This window comes from Eptatretus burgeri, chromosome 3, assembly GCF_056783735.1.
Source record: "Eptatretus burgeri isolate ZD-2024b chromosome 3, Ebu_testis_v1, whole genome shotgun sequence".
NCBI classification, from domain to species: domain Eukaryota; kingdom Metazoa; phylum Chordata; class Myxini; order Myxiniformes; family Myxinidae; genus Eptatretus; species Eptatretus burgeri.
This window is the reverse complement of record NC_140963.1, coordinates 116,283,180-116,306,333: the sequence shown is the minus strand read 5'-3', so window position 1 is coordinate 116,306,333 and position 23,154 is coordinate 116,283,180. Positions and strand designations below refer to the sequence as shown.

The following is a 23,154-nucleotide window of genomic DNA, read 5'->3' as shown; positions in this document are numbered from 1 at the left end:
TATATTAGCCCTTTGTTCTTGTGCTGATTTAAAGAGGCCAAAATGGGAGGTTCAATCAGGAATGTCTTGAGTTGTAATTGTATGTACCTGACTCTGAAAGAAAAGAAGAGAGTCAATGAGTTTAACAAGTTGTTGATTTATTCAAAACATTTGATTGGGTAAATCTCGGTTCTAAATGCTGCACTCGCTGCACTTTATATGCATAAAGATCTCTTGTGTACAACTTTGTTTTAAATATAATATTCCCGGTTTGGATTAATTTGAAGCAATCTTCTTTCCCTTTACCGAATACCGTCATTGATTCTCTCTGAGGAGCATTTCCATGTTTCGGGGTGGGGGAGGTGAGGGGCGGGGGGGGGACAGACGGTGAGCATTAGCCTATTATATATGCCTAGATGAAACCCACGGAACACACTCAAAATGTAAAATGTGAATTCAACACTTCAATTCCCACCACCCTTACGAACCCCAACTCATCAACTCTCCCTCCCAAACCCAAATTCTCAACTTCCCCCTCTTAAACAAAAATTCATCAACCTCCCCGCACCCACAACTCCTCCTCAACACCCCCCCCACCAACAACTCCTCAACACCCCCCACCCCCAATCACAACTCCTCAACCTCCTTCCAGTCACCACAACTTCTCAACTCCTCCCACACCACAACTCCTCAACCACCCCTACCCCATCACAAATCCTCATCCCCCTTCACAACCCCCTACCCCACCGCAACTACTCAACCTCCCCTCACAACTTCCGAGCCCCACCACAACTCCTCAATCCCCTGCCATCACAACTCCTCGACCTACCCACCATAATCCATGAACCTGCCCCCACCACCACAACTCCTCAACCCACCCACCACAACTCATAAACCTGCCCCCCACCACAACTCAACCCACACCCCACCACCACAACTCCTCAACCGACACCCCACCACAACTCTTGAACCACCCCCACCACCATAACTATTCAACCATCCCACCACCACAACTCTTCAACCCACCCCATCCCCATCATAACTCTCCAACCCCACCTCCCCCACAGAACACAGAAACCGCAATCAAAACAGCAACAGCATGGCTATTAACTTATTAAATACGCACATTAAGTCACTTGGTTTCTGCGTGATTTGAGTTGCCATGATCGCAAGCGGCTTAGTTGTTACTCGTCTGTTAAAGGACAAATTGGGTTTGGGACAATTGGCGTACACACGGAAAGCACCATTTGTCTGGTGTGGTGGCTGCTCAGGCTCGAACCGCCATTTGGGTCGCAAGTTTGAGGGAGTACCAGCACGTCATTTAGCCAGCTCAGACATATTTTTAACTGACATGTATGTCACCAATACGGGACATCATTCGGAATCACCTTGGTCAACACTTATTGCCCCCAAGATGCTCTTTAATATGGATGTTATTAACTGGAAATCATCATAAAACTGTGCAGCCAATGGTCTGCAAAACCGGCTTGAATGTTTTCGTTAAGCAGATATTTCATAACGATTTGCTCTTTTACTCTTTATTATCTCACTTGCTACCATCTAGATTTTCAGTGCATGCATTGCAACAGGAGACAAAATTATAATGGGTAATGGCTCCCAACATTAAAGGGACATTCACAAAAAAAACATTATTAATTGACATACATTACTCTACGTTTTACAACCAAAAGTTAAAGTGAAATTTAAACCACCATTGCATGTAATTTCCCCACTTATACTCTCCTCGACCAACAGGATAGGTTACCGTGTACAAAGCATGCTCACCTCAGATGAATCTGGTGTGGGTTTGTTTCCTGGTGCAATAACATTCAAGCAGGTCATTATTTGGAAGGGGCCATAAGCCAGCTGTTGATTTCTTTCTCCAGAGTTTACTCCCTAAATTCTGAATGTCCAACGAGAAAGCAGCACGTGCCGTTCATAAGGTTTTTGGTATGACTCGGGTCAGAATCAAATCAGCGACCAACCAGACTCAGAGTGGACACTCCAACCGCAATGCCACCGAATCTGGTACCTTGGTTGACAGTGCCATGGCCAAATTACACTGGTTACCAATTGATTTGTAACGCAAATGCTTACCAAATTACCAAACTAATTACCAAATTGGTTACCAAAGTTTGTTGGACAAAAATGACTCCTGAAGCTGGTTACAAAATCACAAAATGACAGTACCTTGGTTGACAGTACCTAATGGCTACTACGTTTTGCCAAATTATAAAAATTTCCTGTAATATTTGAGTGTCAAGTTGACAGCCTTGCTTATTTGTTTAATTAGGACCCTTCCTGGTCTATAACACAACAGCCTCATACATTGAGTGCACTGTGATCCTTTTTGGGGACAAGTCAGTCTATATGCACAATCAACTTTTTTGGTGAAATAGCATCATTATGGAAAATTATTATCACCCCATGTGCGTAAAGCGAAAAGCGGGATTTAGCAATTGGACTTTTGTCTGTCCATCTGTCTGTCTGTCTGTCTGTCTGTCTGTCCACAGACATCAGTTTATGATCGAGGAACAACTTAATTTCAATTGAATGTTAGATATTGAACATGAATCAGAAAACAAACCTGTAGTTTAGCAGTATGTTCGCCAAAAATTCATCCTGATCACACATGTAAGGAGAGGAGTGAGATTTTTTTTAGCCTGTCTGCCTGTCTGGCAGTCAAACCAAATTTAAAATCATTCCAAACAGGAAACTTACAGTTTTAAAGATGTCATAAAGGACACAAACAACTGGTATGAAGAACTCATGTAAGATGTTAAATAAGGTAGTGTAAAAGACTTTGCAGCAAAGGTGGTAAACTTCTGAATTTTCTTTCCTTCAATGTTTAAAATTAATATTTTATTTCAATCGAATTATATACTTGAACGACGAAGAAAACAAATTGCCTGATTGACACTTTCAAAACCCTTTTGTTTAGCAGTAGTTCGAGAAAAATATTACGGCATTTTACATCATCTCGCCCGATCAAATTTGCTGCTCGCAGACCCCGCCCATGTCCTTTTTCTCAAGACTGCGTGGGGTAAGGTGTTCTATGAACTCTCTAGTTATTATTAGCTTATATGGAATTGAAATTCCAGATAAGGTATTTTCATCGTGCACTGTCCGTTCGTCTGTCTGGACGTTCGACCATCCGTCCCCAAACCGCCGGGCCGATCGGACCAAAATTTGGTAGCAACGTTCCGCTCCTGACTGGTAACGGGGATTGCAAAGTTCATTCTGGTCACATGACTTTAAGTATGTCAAAATGGCCGACTAAGTAAATTCCTTCCAAAATTTTCTTCTCCAGACCCACCAGTCAGAATGCTACCAAATTTAGGTTACAACATTAGGCCAGAGCCCAGATAAGTTACAGGTCCAGTGGTCCTATTTTGTTATTATTAGTTTTATGCTATTCCCAAAAACCTTCTCTTCAACTAAAATCTGTGTTCCAAGCTTTGAACCATATTTATCAATGCAAAATGCTTTCGTGAATATATTCCATTAAACTCCTTAATTCCATAAAACCTTAAAATAGATTCACTAAACAAGCTCATGTTAAATGCAACCAGGTCTGTATGAAAGTGGGGCAGGCTCATCCTCTTGATAGAGCATCAGGGTATTTGTGAGAAGTTATGAATGTTTCTGTGACTAAGAACCAAATCCTGGACAGGTTGTCACTTTGTCACAGGGTTCAGAAATTTCTGCTGAGCAGTTATTGGAATCTAACCAACACCAGCGAGGTCAACACAATGAGAATATATAAATAAATCAACAAGTCATTAATCGAGGTTTGCTAACCTCTGTGGAAAGCAAGGAGAAGCTGGTGTTTCAGTTGTTAACTCTTCGTTGGAGCTAAAAAGGGTTGACAACAAAAGGTGAACACCTAGAGGGGTTAACAACTGATGCGTCAGCTTCTTCTTGCTCCCCATGGTAGTTAGCACACCTCAATCAACGTCTTATTGGTTTCATCCACCGGTTATAACTGTCTGTGATGCAGATCTACATTAGCCTTCACGAGAAAGACGAGTTCTTCATTCAACAGCGACACTTTACCCACTCCCTCACCGAGCCATTCCTCTAAGAAGAAGTTTTGTCAAAAATATTTTGCTCGTAGAATGGAACCATGAGTGGCTTAGTCTTCTGAATATCAAAGACTGTTTTTTCCGTCATGATGAATCATTGATGAACATCATGTCTGCAAGGTGCCAAGGACAAATATTACTGTTGCTTATACTGCACAGCACAAGGATACACAACTTTCTGCATTTTTACAGGTATGGGTGGAAATGTTTTGAGAAAATCACATTTCTTTAAAAAAAATGGATCATAAGAGAACTCAAGAGGCATGCTATTGTGAAGGAACTTTTGACACCTGCTGCATATTTCAATACTAAAAACAAAAAAAGGTTCATTTCCCAGCATTCATCGTGTCGTTTTCCACGCAACTCAGGAAAGAGTTGAGAACAGAACCACTTTATCGACGAGTTGGGCAAACTTTCCAAATGAGCTTGAACAGATGCCGGTAAATAGTAAAATGATCCAGTATATTGGCATAAGTCTTAACTTCTGCTGTGAAAGATAATTGGGTGCGCATTCAAACAAGCTTCGTACGCTGCTTCGGCCATAATTAATTATTAATGATGGGTTCTGCAAGACAAGCTGCACTATCATCTAAGTTTTCACAACAAGGTCTCGTCAAGCCTTTCACCGTGACAATTTAACGATGCTGATGAAAGGGTAGAGATTGAAATCACGGAATCATTTATAAAATAAATAAATAAACAAGTACAAGTTCCCTTACAAGGGACTTCAATGCAGGAGGAGGAAATTAGTCCATTCAAGCCTGTGCAATGACTGTCAACCTATGGTCGTTTTCTCTGTGCTCTATCCTTTTTAAATGCTAAGCGTCAAGCAAGGAAGCAGCATGTATCATATATATTTGAAGTCATTGGTATGACTCGGCTGGGGTTCGAACCACCGACCTACCGGAGTCGCTCACCTCACTGACTTTCTCACAACTTACTCTTTTGCCTTGGACTACTACTATTGGCAGGTGAACACCGCCACATCGGTAAACCGCACACAAGGCCTCATGGTAAGTCGATTGTTTGTTCACTATAAACAGTAGTGTGCATGTTTGGCAATGGAAGGAAATTTTTGTTGACCTTTTCTGGGAAAATGATCATCAAAAATTTTTTTTCTGACTTTGTATGGGAAATGATCGCCAAAAAAAGAAAAAGTAAAAAGTTTTCATGTGGCTCGAGTCAAATTTGTGTTTCGACACAAGCGACAAATGTGCTCGCAACCAATTACATTACTTCATAGATAGAGGCGGATTGCATTCATTTACTACTGGGAGATGTTCCACACATATCCTGCGAGCATTTTTTTTTTTTAGGACAAACATGGTTTTGAGCCCAACTTGTGCCAAGCTAAAGCTCAATATCTGTATAATTACAATTCAGTCGGTTCGATACAAGTTCCTCTTTCATTCATGGATTCCAGCAAGTCATAATTATTACAAGTTGTGGTTTGAAATTAATGTGTGATGTCATCACCTCACTTTCCATGTCATCGTCGTCATGGTTGGCCTGCAGGTGGTAACCAAAAGAGTGGGTTGTTGGTGCTGCACGTGGAGTGCATGCATCGCGATGAAAGACACCCAGTAGGGACACGGGTGATGACAGTGAGGTTGGCAGTAATCGCATCCTCATGGCTGGGAACAGACATAAAATGCAATATTCAGTTGGGACGTTAAGTTGGGTGTCCCGTCTTCTAGCGTTAGTTGGTGTCCTTCGATGTGGAGGACGTGAGTGATCACCTGGACACGCCTGGACAAATTCCAAATCCCTGTTCTAACATGCAGGTTCTACTGCATCAGCAATACAGCCAGCCACGTTCCCTCGAAATGATCGTTGATCGTACCAACAGTCACGTGATGTATAAGCTCAGAAGGGGAATTTCCACTTTTGAAACTTTCCTGATAGCTAAGGAACTTTCCTGATAGCTAAGCTAAGGAACATCCAGAGCCTTGCTGTAGTATATGTGACACTCCACAGGGAGATCTCCACAGGGCGATAGCATGGTCAACAACCAAAAAAGGGGTAGTGCACAAAGGTCACATGGATTTTTTCTTTGAAAAACAGAAAGAGGAAAAGGCCAGCAAAGATAAATGGATATCATAGCCCCTGCATATCATAAGCATTATCAGTGAATTAACCGTTCACAGGGAAGAGGCTAAAATATGCTACGAGGGATGTTGGAAAGTTTGAGTAGCAGGATAAGCTGGTGCCTCTCAGTTGTCTTGTGAAGCCCATTAGATCTGCTGGGAAACATATGAAACGGGCTTGAAATTGCTATCATCCCAACGATGCCAGCAGGGGAGTGCATGGTTAGTTGCACAGCATGAACCAATTTCTTGATCATGAAAAAGGTGTTTGGAGAATTACAGGCAGGCAGGCATTTCAATGTGCACATGATTGAAGGAAACACAAGTGGGCAGGGATTTGCTCTGTTTTGTCTTTGTGGTGGTGGGATTTTGTCATGCCTGAGTCTTAGGGTCTATTTTAGGCCTACGTCAGCCTCTCCAAGAGGGAATTTACGGTCTGACTGCACACGGCCCGTGTTGGTAGTCCCTCATGACGGTTACTCCACGGCTGAAACGTGGGGCTTTCTGAGCATTTCCCCTTTTTTTGGCCAAAAAAAAAACCTCGAGTTGGTTATGCTTTTGCTTTTTCCACTTTGCAGTTGTCAAAACGTTGGTGATAATGTTGTCATGCTTCACTGCGGGAGAGAAGGGTCCCAATTCGAATTTGTTTTGAAATTTCGTTTTTTTTTTTTTCAAAAGAAATCATACCAGCAAACTCGATTTTTTTTTTTAAATAAAAATTTGGGCTGACCTTGCTTGCACTGATGGAGCTCAGGCATGAGGGTGAGTGGTGGTTCATGTAGAGGGCTTGGCAGCTCATTGCATGCTTCACTGTCACTTCCAGCCTCGCTGCTGCTCTCTGTCAAGTAAGCTGTTGATTCGATATGCTCCTGGCAATATGAAACAAACAGGAAAATGGAAAGAAATATATTGCAATTCATGGTGTTATATGAAATGATAAACCTTATTCTACTCTTGTCCAGGATGATTTTGGCCAGGAGGAATCATTCTTCGCACCACGTGTCCATGACCTGGAATAACTCCACTCCAGACCTCATTTTGGTAGAGATCTTCATTTTATCACAAGTTCTTTCGGTCTTACGTTGGACTATCCCATTTTAATTGCATCAATGAGTATACAGTCCTTTGGAGGGGGCGTTAAGCTGGCTGTCTCCCATATGTTAGCATTCGCTGGTAGGAGTTAAAGATTCCACGGTGTCTTTCAAAAAGAGCCGTCCAATGTGTGCCGGCACCCTGGTCAAATTCGAAATTTCTGCCCGAACTGACAGGGGCATTAGCAGCACAGACACACCTTGATAATGATACCACCAGAAGGCAAAATTCTGATTGAATCCTATGTAGTAATTTGCTAAGAAGAGTAACTTAATACACGAGATGAATGGGTTGTGAGACTACAAAGAAACATGAAGTAATAGAGAAAATGTCATGTCGGCGGAAATGCATAACAGGGCATTCATGCTAACAAAGAGGGGAAAAGAAAGAGGTTAGATTGTTGCGATGGACAAGCAATAGGACAATGAGAAGGAGCAAAGCACAATGTGTACCATTTGCAAATAAAAAATAATCAAGGGTAAGGTAATCTGCTCACAGCGAAAGTGTTTGATGGGAAATACATCTCGTGCTCACCTCGAGTGAAGCGCTTCCAGATTTCTCATGTCCTCCCACTGCTGACCTCTGGGTTCGTGAACGTGCTGGGTGCAGTGGAGCAGCCTCCACATTTCCACAGTCTCTCGTTGATGCGGGGAGCTTGACAGGCCCTGATGACCAGATGATTCCAAGTTCAGTTACTCAACACCAACAACAACAGCAATAACAACAAAAACCAAATAATATTTGATGACAGACTTAATTCAAATATATCTCTCCAAAAATGTGCTCATATTTTGTTGTGATACTTTTTCCAGCCAATCATCACAACTCATGGGGCTTATGCCAAATTTTTAAAGCCAAAGCATGTCAGGATGCTTCATATGGTGGTGTGTGAAACGTCCCATGTGTCAGCGTTGTAGAAAATTGGTAGCGTCCTGTCATTCAGAAATATTTTCTATTAAGACACGATTTTTTTTTAATCACACTGTGCCGTTGTGGGGATAGTCTTTTAATCACTCCCAGGATAGTCTTTCATCCCGTTTTGTTACCTGCTTTGATCTCAATGGTCTACCTCTTGACTGCTGAAAAAGGAGAGGCATTTGTACTTATAGTGTGTGAAGCCATATTGTTGAACATTTGCTGTTGTTTGCAATTTTTTTTAAAAAAATCATGGCCCAATTTTCACAATTGTCCATTTTTAAAGGCCTCCTGCGTATTGTTGAAGATATTTGAAATAAAAAACAAGTCAGACGATTGGAATGAACAAACAAATACACACAAAAACAAACAAGGAAACAAACCCCCTCACACAAAAGAAAACCAGGAGATAAAGGATATCATGCAACAATTAAAAGATCTATTTGTCCCAAGTGTGTGTGTGTGTGTGTGTGTGTGTGTGTGTGTGTGTGTGTGTGTGTGTGTGTGTGTGTGTGTGTGTGTGTGTGTGTGTGTGTGTGTGTGTGTGAGATATTATATGACTGAAAATATACTTTTGTGTACAAAGGTTTTTGTTGAGAGCAGAAGCTTCACTCCAAATCTGAAAAACAGCTGTTCGCATCGCCATCTCAGATCATCTCCCATCCAAAACCATGATCTTTCGACACCACTAAAACCACCCCCCACTCTCACCTTCAAGTCAACCTCCTTCCAAATTTTCAGTTTTTCCTTCCTGAGAGTTTGTTTCTGTATCCATCATGTAAAACCCATGTGTCCTCTCTTATCCCTCATTCATCCCCACACCCATTGCCTGTCCAAGTCTCCCTCTATTTTGTCCCTCATCTCTGCTGTTGGTGTCCTCCCTCCCCACCCCACCCTCTCTACTGTTCCTTTAGTTGTGTTGCGTCCTGATCCGTTCAATGTTCTGGCTCTTTCACGAGCCTTGGCTTTGAATACAAATAAAGAAAGAAAAAAAAACCCCTGAAACTAATGAACACAGATCTCTATAATTGCCAAATGCTTCCACTTGAGTCACCTCACATGTGCATATACAGTAATCCTGGGGCCGGCAGGACAGCCTCGAGGTACACATACATGCCTCTCACCTGTCTTGGCTGGGTTTGAATCTCAGCCATCCTATAAACTGGCATCCTGGTGTTTCGCATGCAGGTCGACACATCAACATATGCATGGTCCATCAGGAGGATGTTAAGCTGGGTGTCCTGTCCACCAGTAGTGGTAGTTGGTGATGTTGAAGATGCCACGGTGCCCTCAGAAAAGAGTAGGCAAGCTATCACTGGCACCCTGACCAAATTCCAAATTCCTGCCCTGACTGACTGCTGGGAAGGCAATGATGAACTACCCAGCATATCCATAACCTTAACCCTTGCCCAGAAACTTATTCGGCAGCACGGATGTTTCGTAAAGAGTACGGTACATTGATGATCATGATTATCTACCGAATTGAAATGATATTTATTTCTCGTGCCATTTGTAGCGAAATAAACCTCCTGCTCATTCTCTTCTCTTCTACCCTATCATTTGTCAAATTCTAAAAGTGTGCACTGTGCTGGTGAAATCGAACCCGTCATAAACTTTTATTTTTTACTGAAACAGATTTAATAAATTATATCAGTGATATCTCACTGCCAAACAAAGATTGTATGTATGGGTGATGCTCCGTGTGTATTTTGAGGGTTGCAAAAGTCTTGTAAAGTAATTAGGATTGTGCCAAAAAAGTGAGATGAGATGAAACTTGGAAACTTATTATGGGCCTGGTTGATGCATTGAAGTTTTACTTTTGAGTTATATTGAATGTGTACGCTATTTAAGATCTTAACATTTCAATCTTTGTTCCTGATGTGAGATTTAGAATGAGAGAGATTGTTCCTAAGTATAATTCCAAAACACTATCACTGACATCAGAATGTTTTAACCAGTAAGAGTGAGTGCATGAGTGAGAGTGTGAGAGAGAGAGAGAGAGAGAGAGAGAGAGAGAGAGAGAGAGAGAGAGAGAGAGAGAGAGAGAGAGAGAGAGAGAGAGAGAGAGAGAGAGAGAGAGAGAGAGAGAGAGAGAGAGAGAGAGAGAGAGAGAGAGAGAGAGAGAGAGAGAGAGAGAGAGAGAGAGAGAGAGAGAGAGAGAGAGAGAGAGAGAGAGAGAGAGAGAGAGAGAGAGAGAGAGAGAGAGAGAGAGAGAGAGAGAGAGAGAGAGAGAGAGAGAGAGAGAGAGAGAGAGAGAGAGAGAGAGAGAGAGAGAGAGAGAGAGAGAGAGAGAGAGAGAGAGAGAGAGAGAGAGAGAGAGAGAGAGAGAGAGAGAGAGAGAGAGAGAGAGAGAGAGAGAGAGAGAGAGAGAGAGAGAGAGAGAGAGAGAGAGAGAGAGAGAGAGAGAGGTGAGAGAGAGAGGTGAGAGAGAGAGAGAGAGAGAGAGGTGAGAGAGAGAGGTGAGAGAGAGAGAGAGAGAGAGAGAGAGAGAGAGAGAGAGAGAGAGAGAGAGAGAGAGAGAGAGAGAGAGAGAGAGAGAGAGGTGAGAGAGAGGTGAGAGAGAGAGGTGAGAGAGAGAGAGAGAGAGAGAGAGGTGAGAGAGAGAGAGGTGAGAGAGAGAGAGAGGTGAGAGAGAGAGGTGAGAGAGAGAGGTGAGAGAGAGAGAGAGGTGAGAGAGAGAGAGAGAGGTGAGAGAGAGGTGAGAGAGAGAGGTGAGAGAGAGAGAGAGAGAGAGAGAGAGAGAGAGAGAGAGAGAGAGAGAGAGAGAGAGAGAGAGAGAGAGAGAGAGAGAGAGAGAGAGAGAGAGAGAGAGAGAGAGAGAGAGAGAGAGAGAGAGAGAGAGAGAGAGAGAGAGAGAGAGAGAGAGAGAGAGAGAGAGAGAGAGAGAGAGAGAGAGAGAGAGAGAGAGAGAGAGAGTGAGAGAGAGAGAGTGAGAGAGAGAGAGAGAGAGAGAGAGAGAGGTGAGAGAGAGAGAGAGAGAGAGAGAGGTGAGAGAGAGAGAGAGAGAGAGAGAGAGAGAGAGAGAGAGGTGAGAGAGAGAGAGGTGAGAGAGAGAGAGAGAGAGAGAGAGAGAGAGAGAGAGAGAGAGAGAGAGAGAGAGAGAGAGAGAGAGAGAGAGAGAGAGAGAGAGAGAGAGAGAGAGGTGAGAGAGAGAGAGAGAGAGAGAGAGAGAGAGAGAGAGAGAGAGAGAGAGAGAGAGAGAGAGAGAGAGAGAGAGAGAGAGAGAGAGAGAGAGAGAGAGAGAGAGAGAGAGAGAGAGAGAGAGAGAGAGAGAGAGAGAGAGAGAGAGAGAGAGAGAGAGAGAGAGAGAGAGAGAGAGAGAGAGAGAGAGAGAGAGAGAGAGAGAGAGAGAGAGAGAGAGAGAGAGAGAAAGAGAAAGAGAAAGAGAAAGAGAAAGAGAAAGAGAAAGAGAAAGAGAAAGAGAAAGAGAAAGAGAAAGAGAAAGAGAAAGAGAGAGAGAGAGAGAGAGAGAGAGAGAGAGAGAGAGAGAGAGAGAGAGAGAGAGAGAGAGAGAGAGAGAGAGAGAGAGAGAGAGAGAGAGAGAGAGAGAGAGAGAGAGAGAGAGAGAGAGAGATAAATGACCTGCAATGACAGGTTTGGGAAGTCTACTCATTCCACTGCGTCCTGTCCGTGTTGCCACAGTTGGATCAGACAAGGAATGGCATATCCCCTCTGTATCAGGCACACTGCTCAACTTCCGCTCCAATGTCTGTGCCCGAGCAGTGATGTCTGGGTCCAACCGCAACAAAGAGCCAGCAGAGGTGTCGCCATTGCTGCTCATTGCAGTTGTAGCTACAAGAGCTTTGCTGTGACTTTGCACGATGGCTTGGTTGAGCCCAGTTTTCCGGCAAAGGTTGGAGGCTGTTGGGTCTGAAGAACTGGGTGGCAAAGGGCATGTATCCTTGGTAAGTGTGTCGGTGCCACCGATTTCTTCTGGTTGATCTTCAGAACGGGCCCAACGGCGAGATGAGCTGCGACCAACACCTTTTGATGCAGGGTCTGGTGGGGGAAAGGTGCCAATACCGCTGTCCAGTGTTCGCATCTGGCATTGAAACTCTGGAGGACCAGATATGGAGAGAAGGCATTTAGAAGGCATGGATATGAAAAAACCCCCAAAAATTGTACACAATAGTAATAAAATTGGAATAAATTGAGGTTCTATTCAGTCACAAATAACTTAAGCCAGACCTCAGGTAAAGATTCCTCTGCATCAATTTCCTCAGCTTACAGTTGCGTCTTGCATTATTTAGTTTACTGCATAAGCTTAAGAGCTAAAAGAGCAAGGCAGGTACTCATCTTGCTTTCTTTTATGAAACACTACCTGATAACCTCATCATCATGGTGAAATGACAGATGAAAAAAACAAGAAAAATCGATGTTATCTGCATCGCATTCCTTTCTAATGGTCCTGTTGTCTATCATGCACGTCAGGCAGCCAGCCATGCGGCCTTCACCCACAATATCGGACTCAGACCTACTAAATCAGAGCACTCTGTTGTCGATAAGGTCGCTTGCTCTGCCAAAAAAAGAACCGATGGTACTATCAAATTCTAGTGCATCGAGAGTGGGTCATGGGGTCAGGAAATTGAGAAGAGCGATCGAGGCGTGTTCAAGGTTGCGTCCAATGTTACGGCTTTCATCTGCAACATTCAAGACGATATCCTGGAAATAATATAGGCCTGGTCGTCTGAAACTCAAGGTCAGAATCAATCTTTCCTTCCTCTGTGACTCACTTTGTACAATTACTGCTAAGGAAGCGGGAAGCATTTCACAATGTTGCACACTGCATAACTTAAAGGAGCAATTGCGGTTGTAATAATATCAGCATCAATGTGGTTCTGCTTTAAAAATCACATCACGGAATTAGTTTGTATCTCAGTGTGCAAATTTATGGGACAGTGCAAGGTTGTGTGTGAAACTGCCGTTGTTATGAGCGTTTTAGCGCATCGAAGTCATCCCTTGGGGGAAATGGCACTACCAGCATTCAGAGCTTGAACATTTCTGTTAGTCAATTATAATTTGATGAGGATTGTTATTGCCAGCTGTACTGTACCAAGCAGGTATATTTTTAATATCAAGCATGTGCATTACGGGATGGCCCAGATGTACGCATACTCGCCTCAAAGCTGTCGAGCCTGGGTTTGAATCCTGAACCAGCTACAAGCTGTCATCCTGGTGTTTCACAGGAAGGGTGATTCATCAATGTGTACCATCCCTTGGGTAGATGTTAAATATCCCATGGTGTCCTTTGCAAAGAGGAGGCAAGCTATCGCCGGTACCATGGCCAAATTTTAAATTCCTGCTGTGACTTCCTCTGTCAGAGTGGCAACCCCACCAGGATTGCAACTGCAGCCAAAGAAGCAGCTTCAGCAGCATCAACACTGTATTGAGGATGGTTGGTGATCTGATGCACATCACAAAACACACACACACACACACACACACACGCGCGCGCACACACACACACACACACACACACACACACACACACACACACACACACACACACACACACACACACACACACACACACACACACACACACACACACACACACACACACACACACACACACACACACACACACACACACACACACACACACACACACACCTCCATCCCCTTATTCATACCTACTCTCAACTTACTTTCTTTCCAATACCCATCTCTCACATGCGTTAGTTTTCACCGCAATCCTTCTCCGTGTCTTTCCTGAAATTCCTGTTGATGGAAATTCTACATGGATGTTGAGCATCAATAATTATTTGAAAGTTGTTTTCCGAGAGCTCTGTATCAGACAGTGATGCGATTGTATTCTTCAAACCTCATAACCTCTGCCATAACGGTACGGCTGGCTGCCTGTTCAATAAGAAATAGGAGATGCTCGAGCTGAAATCCTTCTGCTGGACCTCACCTTTTTCCTGTGCCTGTATGGATTCACCACTTAATCCATTTTGTATTGAAGGCTTCAAAACATCCCGACAGCTGCCTTCTCCCTGAATGAGACAACACAGCAATGTATTAGCTGTATCATGCAGAAAAATGGCACTCTGTATACAATACCAAATAAGAGGGGAAATCTGTTTCCTCCAAGAATCACATATGCCAACCACAATACGGATCTGTCTGCTCAGCGCTGGAACAGTTGTTCGTCAAACAATGTCAGGGATGACAGGCCAGCTGAAAGCAAGCAACCAAGGAAGTGAGCAATTGTGCTGCTGGTTTCAAATTAGGTTGTTGGGGGGGGGGGGGAGGGGAAAATACTACATGCTTTCTTTATGATTGCTTTATGCTGGAGATTTCCTGGGTTCCAAACACAAGGAGACAATCCATCATCTGATGGATTTTCTCTCCGGACACAAGATGTTATACTGGTGGGTATTCTCCAAAAATAAACCTCACAGTTAGTTAGCATTTTAAAGTAATTGCAAATGCCGACTGGCAATCCACTCTCAGAAATAGAGCAAGCAGAAAATTGGCACGGCCTCAAGGGGAAACAAGCATTTGGCAACACTGCTGGGATGATAACCTTCCGAGGATGAGGAAAAAAAAACCACTTGGAAATAAAAGGAAGAAAAAAAATAAACTACAGAGGAATAAATATCTACAATGGCTGCATGGAATGTCTTATCCAATGTTCATGCTTCAAATGAAATAGCGAGCAATTACATATCGGGCTACGATATCGAGATCTGGAAAAAGCTGGACGCATGCAAACAGCCTTTCTCAAAGGATGAATCGGACGCATGTCATTTGCTGCCTAAAGGTTTCCAGTTTTATTAAATTTTTACATCAGTTCAAGATGACGGAAGAAGGGGGCTTCAGACGTCCGAATTTCGGTGCATGCTGTGGAATTGTAATTAACCAGACTGTGGTGATAAACAGGAACAAAAGTCAATTCTATGCACAATTAAAAACTAAGCACAAATGACCTGTGAAAGAAAGCGATAGAGGTTGCAAGTCTTGAGTACTTTGCCAAGTGAAAAATATGATCCTGCTCGATCAGACGCAGGAAGAAAGCTTCTGTTGACCCCGGAATGAAATACTTGAGACAATTAAGCAGCTTTCGCTGTTTAAATGTCAACTCACAGAAATTTAGGCCAAAACCAAAGTTCATTTGTCATCTCCAAGAGGAATTTTAATACGTTTTCAGAAATATGATTCCCATTCACCCAAATCGAATAGATTACACATCATGTATCTTTCACAACCAAATGACGTACGATACGATCCGATACGTCCCGTTGGAGAGTTATAATTTGTGGAGCCTGATGGGGGGAATTTTGACAGCATTTACAGACCAGGAATAGAGTTGATGAAATATTGATCCACGCAAAACATGACCCAGAATTTTAGATCTTCTTTGGAAGGATTTGGGGATTTTAGCCTGGTTAATGGCCTAAAGAAATAGGATGCATTAATAACGTCCGCAACCGGCTTTAATGCTCATTTGAAGGAAGGCGTTCTCTTTGTTCCAGTCTCCCCTGCTGTCACTGCACCAGATGGCAAATGCAGCCACGTGGAACTCCGCTTTTCATTGTTCTTTGATACGGGTAATATCAAATGACAAAGAATGATGACACAGTGCAAGAAGTATAAAACCCAGCCCGTCAAATGCATGCAACAATGGGCCAAACATCCTGTGCACGTGAAACAAGCAGTGATGTTTCTAATCAGTGCTTCCGTGTCCCATTGGATGTGTAGTGTAAGTGCCATGGTACCGGCGTTCTGTGTATCAAGGTAATGGCCATGTCCGGTAAGAGTAGCTTTATAGATTTCCAAATGCCACTTCAAGCAGATGTATAGGTTCAAGATTTTCAAGTTTCAAGTTCAAGCAGATTGTACTTGGGATGAAAAGGATTTAAATTCACAAGATTGAGTTGTTCTTTCGGTGTTTTCAAGTACCTTAGATGTCCAAGAAACTTTTGTAGGATACTCCGATAGGTATATCAAGGGTGGGGCAAGATTCCCCATGAAGAAAGGGTACAACATGAACCCAACGTAATTTCCCCAGTCTTCGTTATCTGTTCAGGCCAATGAATGTCCAAACCAGTGAGCTCTCCCTCTGACGATAAGCGGGCAATTTCAAATGAAAAATGTTTAGAACGAGGAAGAAATGGACAGAGGAGAATGTATAACTAGGAGAGGGTGGATTGGGGGGAGGCGGTATCTTGCACTTAAATAAATCTATATCACAATTGATTAAATGAGCAGGCAAACATACATAATATGTATATGTGGGAAAACTATGTGACCAGACCAGAAAACAAACCCAGGTCATCTTGTGAACCATACCAGTGATCTGCCATCTGAGCCATCTGAGCTATCTGGGCAACCCACTGGCGGAACACGCAATTCTCCCACATATAGAGATGCCACTCTCTTTCCTCCGCTGCTTCCGGGATAGAAGATACTCACTGCCAATCATAGGAGCAGCGACGGGCCTGTCCACGAGAGGGTCACGTCAGCCATTGCTGCCCCTATGGTTGGCAGTGAGTGTTCCGGAAGCACGGCAGAAAGAGTGGCATCTCTATAAGGGGGAGAATTGCGTGCTCAGCTGGTGGGTCACCGAGATAGCGCAGAGGGCATAGCACTGGTAACCAGAGGACCAGGGCTTGATTCCCAGTCTGGGCACATAGTTTTCCCACATGTACATACTGCAATTATAAATCCATATTAAGATTCTGTTTCAATAAACAGTAACATTGTTTGAAACAAAAGTACAAATATGTTCAATGGACATCCTTTTCAGCAACTGTCTCATCTGCTGATAATTTTGGAAAATATTCTTTCATCATTAGACTATTCATCTCGTTCATGGGGAAAAAGAAATGAAGGGAAAAAAACAACAAAACAAAACATGCATAATGGAAAAAAAAAAACGAAGAAAAGAAAGCATTATTTAGCAATAATGATCAACATTTGGAGTTGTATTTACTGTATTTAGCGGTTTTTCATTCAGTGGTGTGCAACACTTTGCTGCTCGCTTACACATTGCTGAGAGCTCAGCAGTGCTGCCGATGCGGTGCCTTCTGTTGGTTATGGCAAGTAATATGAAATTTCTTCAAGGTGTCAATTATAAGTTGACTTGTCTTTGTTGAAGGACACCACGAGATTAACTTTCACCAACTAATGCTTGCAGACTTGCCAGGAGATTTGTTCCCAGCTTGACGTCCATCCAGTGGATGGCACACTTTTGTGACCCAACACTTTGTCCGTGAAGCCCCAATCCGACAGTTTTGTAGTCGGGCCGAGAATCATACCCTACTCTGTACCATCCTGCCGGGTATAATTTGCAGTACTAATTACTGAAGTTTAAAAATATAATTTTTTTGAAACTTCTATTCTCTGACCACATACCTGCTCTGTGCTCTGGTGAATTATTGCGCAGAGAAGGTCTGCTGAAGCATTTATGGAAAACAATATCAGTTCACAATCTGCTGTTTGTTAGTTGCAAAATCGAAGATTTTTAAAGTATATCTTGGTCAGTCGAATTTGTTAATCTGTTTGTCTGTTTATCGCCTACAGGTCACAATTTTAAAACGATCTTCACAAAACTTCACCACATGGTAGAGTTCTGCATAAGCAAGAAGCCGATTGTTTTTGAGGTCAAAAGGTTATCAAGTTCATCAAATTTCTAAAATCCTCAATTTTCATCTGATTGACTTGAAATTTGAAGAGGATTTATATTTCAGGTCAATGAATTCAAACAGCGAATTATTTTTGAGGTCAACATCGGCCAAAAGTCAACAACTTAGGTGTGATTTTTAAAATCCTCAATTTTCATCTGATTGACTCGAAATTTGAAGAGGATTTATATTTCAGGTCACTGAATTCAAATGGCAATTATTTTTTTTAGGTCCACACAGGCCTAAGGTCAACAACTAAGGTGGTATTTCTAAAATCCTCAATTTCCTTCTGATTGACTTGAAATTTGAAGAGGATTTGCAGGTCAGATCATTGAACACAACCAGCAATTATTTTTTTTTTTTAGGTCAAATTTGTTTTATGGATTTTGCAAGTATCATACTCTGCACGACGTCATCTTCTTGCTTATTTAGTTTGTATGACAGGAACTTCAAAAAGTCGTATTTTTACTGTTATATCGAATAATATGAAGAATTAACACACGGCCTCTGCTTCCAGCATACGTTTCAGGCGACATTGTAATGCAAGAAACGTTTCTTTAGCGATTACCCTGCCATTGCAAATCTTCATGTGCCGGAGTGATAAGCAATGTTCCTTCCCATTGGGTCACAGCTGGATACACTGCTTTACAAAATACCCTGAGAACATCACAATGACATTATTAAAAGCAATATTGGCTGCAGATTAAAACATTTTGAATCTTAAAGTCATAAAAATGGTTGTATCCATGACTTTCAGAAAGGATGTGGCATCCTGCATCACATCACACTCACCCCTTCCCAAAGATCAACTCAATATTTACACGGCATGACATAGCGTATGACCATGAAAACAGCAGGAAGTGGGATTACCTCAATATTGTCACGACTAAAGCAAATGTCATAAGCCTGGTGTTGGCTTAGTGGTTAGGATGGTGGGCTTGGGATCTTAAGGTCCTGAGTTCAAGCCCAGCCTATCAATCTTCTGAGGTCGGTGAAATGAGTATCAGTGAACTGGTAATAGGGGCATTTCATCAGTGGTGCTCCCATACTCGCTAGAAGTGGCGATGCACCATTGATCATAGCCAGATGAAAGCATGAAATCATGCCACCACAATAAGTGTAAGTATTAAAAAAACAAGAAAAAGTAAATGTCACAGAAAAATAATCGGGTTATAATCTAAGCTTGGCTGGAATGCATTGCTGGTGGGGCTTTGCTAGAACTTCGGTACCATTCAGTGACCCATCTTGAGATCAAAGCCTTGCATAAGCCAAGCGGAAAGCATTCTTCCTGGTTGTGTGGCCTTGACGTGCCTGTATTCTTTTGGGTCTCGTGGAGAATGAAAAGCATGGGCTTTATGTAGAATACTCGAGATTCACTTAAAATCTGCATATGTATTTTGACTGTTATAGCCATTTGAAGGTGCTCAAAAGTTTGTATACATACCCTCGCCGCTCTGCAAGGCAGATGGCTAACGGCCCAGAGTGACATGCCTCATCATCCATGCCTGCCATGGGACGCATCGCTGGTTAGATTGCTGTGGCAATGGGGCTCCGTTAACGTCGGGCAAGAGAGATCACGATTAACATTTGCCGTGCACTCTTCTCTTGCGTTACGACAAAGGTAACGGCTGATAATCAATCCTGACAGTTCTGGATGACTAAGCAGTGAATCCTAAGCTCTGCGTTGGTTACATGAGAGCTTTAAGGCAACACCTAGCATTTCCAAAAGCACAAAGCTGGAATTGGAGTTGCTTGCCTCAAGTCACATCTGATACTTTTATCAACTAAGCTGTCAAATGCTGCAACAAATTTCGTGCAATTATTGAAATTATTGATTAAGGGTGAAGTTTCATTGCTGTTGTCATGGGATTGTAAGTTATAACCTTGTGCTGTCAGACTTAGAGGAGTATGGGGTAAAGCTGACATGGAGATTTCACTGTGTGAAAATAGTATAATATAAGCAGGTAAGCATTTTGAAAATTAAAATTACAGATAATTTAAATTATAAAACGAGAAGGGCACTCGGTAGAGCGCATACCTCCGCCACATAATTCCGGATCCATGAGAACATATCGGGCCCAATACATTTTTGAAATGTCATGCTATATATCTTTTTTGGCTCCATCTCTCAATGGTAAAGAATCACTTCAGAAATTAAATAATTCTCATATCCAGATCCAGATCTTCACCAAAATCGAAACAATTTGTCGTGGTCACACACCCAACCCGTCCACCAAGTTTCATCCGAATCCATCCACAGCCTTTTGACATATTGTGCGATATATTAGTTTAGCTCTATCTCTCAATGGCGAAGAATCACTGAAAAAAAAAACTCGGATCCGGATCTGGATTCGGATATTCACCAAAATTGAATCACTTATTCCTTGTCACACACCCAATGTGTCAACCAAGTTTTGTCCGAATCTGTCCACAGCTTTTTGAGATATCATGCTATATATCATTTTTGGCCCCATCTCTCAAGGGTGAGGAATCACTGAACTTTTTGAGATATCCTGCACACAGACAGACAGACAGACAGACAGACAGACAGACAAGAAGACGTCATGCAGAGCACGATACTTGCAAAATCCATAAAACATATTTGACCTCAAAAATAATTGGTGGTTGAATTCAATGTCCAGATATGCAACTCTTCAAATTTCAAGTCAATGGGATGAAAATTGACAATTTTAGAAATTCGGCCTATGCTGACCATTTGGCCTATGTTGACCTCAAAATAATTGGCTAGTTGAATTCAGTGACCTGATATGCAAACCCTCTTCAAATTTCAAGTGAATGGGATGAAAATTGAGGATTTTAGAAATACCACCTCAGTTGTTGACCTTTGGCCTATGTTGACCTTTTGGTCGATGTTGACCTCAAAAATAATTGGCTGGTTGAATTCAGTGACCTTAAATATAAATCCTCTTCACATTTCAAGTCAATAGGTGTGATTTCTAAAATCCTCAATTTTCATCCGATTGGTTTGAACTTTGAAGAGGATTTATATTTCAGGTCAATGAATTCAACGAGCCAATTATTTTTCAGGTCAACATGGACCAAAAGGTCAACATAGGCCAAAGGTCAACAACTTAGGTGAGATTTGGAAAATCCTCAATTTTCATCCAAAGTTGTTGACCTTTGGCCAATGTAGACCTTTTGACCTCAAAAACAATAGGCTTCTTCCGTATGACAAACTCTACCATGTGGTGAAGTTTCGTGAAGATCGGTTTAAAATTGTGACCTGTAGGCGATAAACAGACAGACAGAATAACGAAATCGACTGACCAATATACTTGAAAAATCTTTGCTATTTGCAAGTAACAAATAGACAGAAAGGGGTGAAAACATAACCTCCTTCACCTTCGGTGGCGGAGGTAATAAATAACACAGAAAGTTTGTTTCTTCGTAACTGAAGATTAATCAAATTTATTAACTGAGTCTGGCAGGATAGCTTTGAGTTATGTGCACAAGCCTTTCAGTTGTCTAGCCTGGGTTTGATTATCGACTCAGTTCTAAACTGCCGCACTGGTGTTTCACATGCAGAGAGATGCATCAATGTGTGCGCAGTCCGTGGGGGGGGGGGGGGGGGCATTAAGCTGGAGTATCTGTCTGCCAGAAATGTGGGCGTTCATGGACATTAAAGATCCCACGCTGTCTTTTGCAAAGAGCAGGTGAGTTATCACCAGGTACCCTGAGCCAATTGTAACTTCCTGACACCTTCAGTCAAATGCCAGGTCTGGCCAGCCCATTCCAGAAAGACTTGGGCCAGAAACGTTCCAACCGGCCATCCCCACAATAAATTGAGATTAATTGGGGCAGTTAAAGAAGGGAAATAAAATTAATTAAATAATTATCAAACGAAAAGAGGGAAAAACATCTGCACGCCCCACATAACCCGTCGTTTTACAACGATTTCTTAATTTTGGTTGTTACCTATTTCATTACAGCTAACTCGTTCTGTTCCTTTGCAAAGACGAATATTCAAAAGAGATCAAGAGTTCATGGTTTATGAAACCCTTAAATTAATTAAAAGTACCAGCCTTGATGGCATAATGATGAGAGCATCTGCTCAGACTCTGAATGTGAGAGGTCAGTGGTTTGAATCCTGGCTTTAAAAGTGGATGGACTGCTTCCTTGTTTGATGCTCAGCATTTAAAAAGGATACAGCATGGCCAAACAACCATAGGTGAGCCACCATTGTGCAGGCTTAATGGGCCTAATGGCTCTTCCTGCAGTGAAGTTCCTTCTAAGGGAACATATATATATATATATATATATATATATATATATATATATATATATATATATATATATATATATATATATATATATTGTTACGAATCTGGCAGCCATGAGCACTCAACATTCAGGTCCCCGTAGCTCAGTTATTTTGTTAGATAAATGTGGAGAGATAGCTCCCTTTCCCCGATGTCTAATGGTAATTAAGTGTACGTGCGCTACAAAGTTATTTTACAGATTGGATTTTTACCCCAACAACAACCCTCTGCTCTCGGCATTGTCCGCGCTCTTCGCGCGCTCGCCGGCATGCAGGCGTGGGCGGAATTCCATGCCCCAGGTGGTGTGGATTTCGCACCAAATATGGTCATGAAGTGTTTTGCACTGGCTTGGCCCAAATATGGGCATGGAGCGTTTCGTTCTGGCTTCGCGCCAAATAGGGGTATGCGTCATTTTCCACCCAATGGGTGACGCGCGGACCAGAGGCGGGCGGTCCTTTGCAAGAAGGTGGAGCTGCGACACGCCGTCCACCCAACGGGAGCAGGCGACGATGGAAAAATATTGAATGATTGCGTCTCGTCTGCTCGAGTGCGCGTCTGTCTGGGTCTGCGGCTGACTGCATCCCGCGCATCCGAGGCGTCTCGTCTGGCGCATTACGACAAGCGGTCGACCATCTCATCATGGGAGATCAGCTCATCTCACCTCCTCTGGGTTCGGCTGCCCTGGTCCGTTCTTTGGTGCCTGGTGCTCCGGGAAGGTGCGGTCGTCCAGCCGCACGAACACGGCCAGGTAGCTAGCCACGTTCTCTTCCCTCAGCTCGTCTTCCCTCCCGAGCTGAAGGGGCAATAAAGACCTCGAGGTCCATCTCTTTCTGGGGTATTGGTGTGTGTGTGTGTGTGTGTGTGTGTGTGTGTGTGTGTGTGTGTGTGTGTGTGTGTGTGTGTGTGTGTGTGTGTGTGTGTGTATCCGTGGGCCCTCTCTCTAAGTAGAATTGTTTAAGGAATTGCTTGTATATTTGATACCTTTCTTTATTCGGATAACTCTGCCCTTACGTGCTCCCCTCGTCCCACGATTATTGTAATAAATTTCCCTATTGTTGAATGTCCCAGCTCATTCCCTGTCATTTCT

At 42.7% G+C, this 23,154-nt stretch overlaps 1 protein-coding gene across 3 annotated transcripts in view; it reads right to left on the bottom strand.

Moving 5' to 3' along the window:
* Window positions 1-23,154, bottom strand: part of LOC147030789 (uncharacterized) — a 682,768-nt gene that overhangs the window by 26,993 nt on the left and 632,621 nt on the right. For 2 of the 3 annotated variants that reach the window (XM_085875201.1, XM_085875198.1), the window contains exons 14-18: window positions 14,073-14,154; window positions 11,741-12,214; window positions 7,778-7,908; window positions 6,882-7,020; window positions 5,541-5,698 (exon numbers count right to left, since the gene is read on the bottom strand). In XM_085875201.1, the coding sequence (XP_085731327.1) occupies window positions 5,541-5,698; window positions 6,882-7,020; window positions 7,778-7,908; window positions 11,741-12,214; window positions 14,073-14,154 (984 nt within the window). The remainder of the gene's footprint in view (window positions 1-5,540; window positions 5,699-6,881; window positions 7,021-7,777; window positions 7,909-11,740; window positions 12,215-14,072; window positions 14,155-23,154) is intronic. The other variant, XM_085875199.1, reaches the window with a different exon arrangement.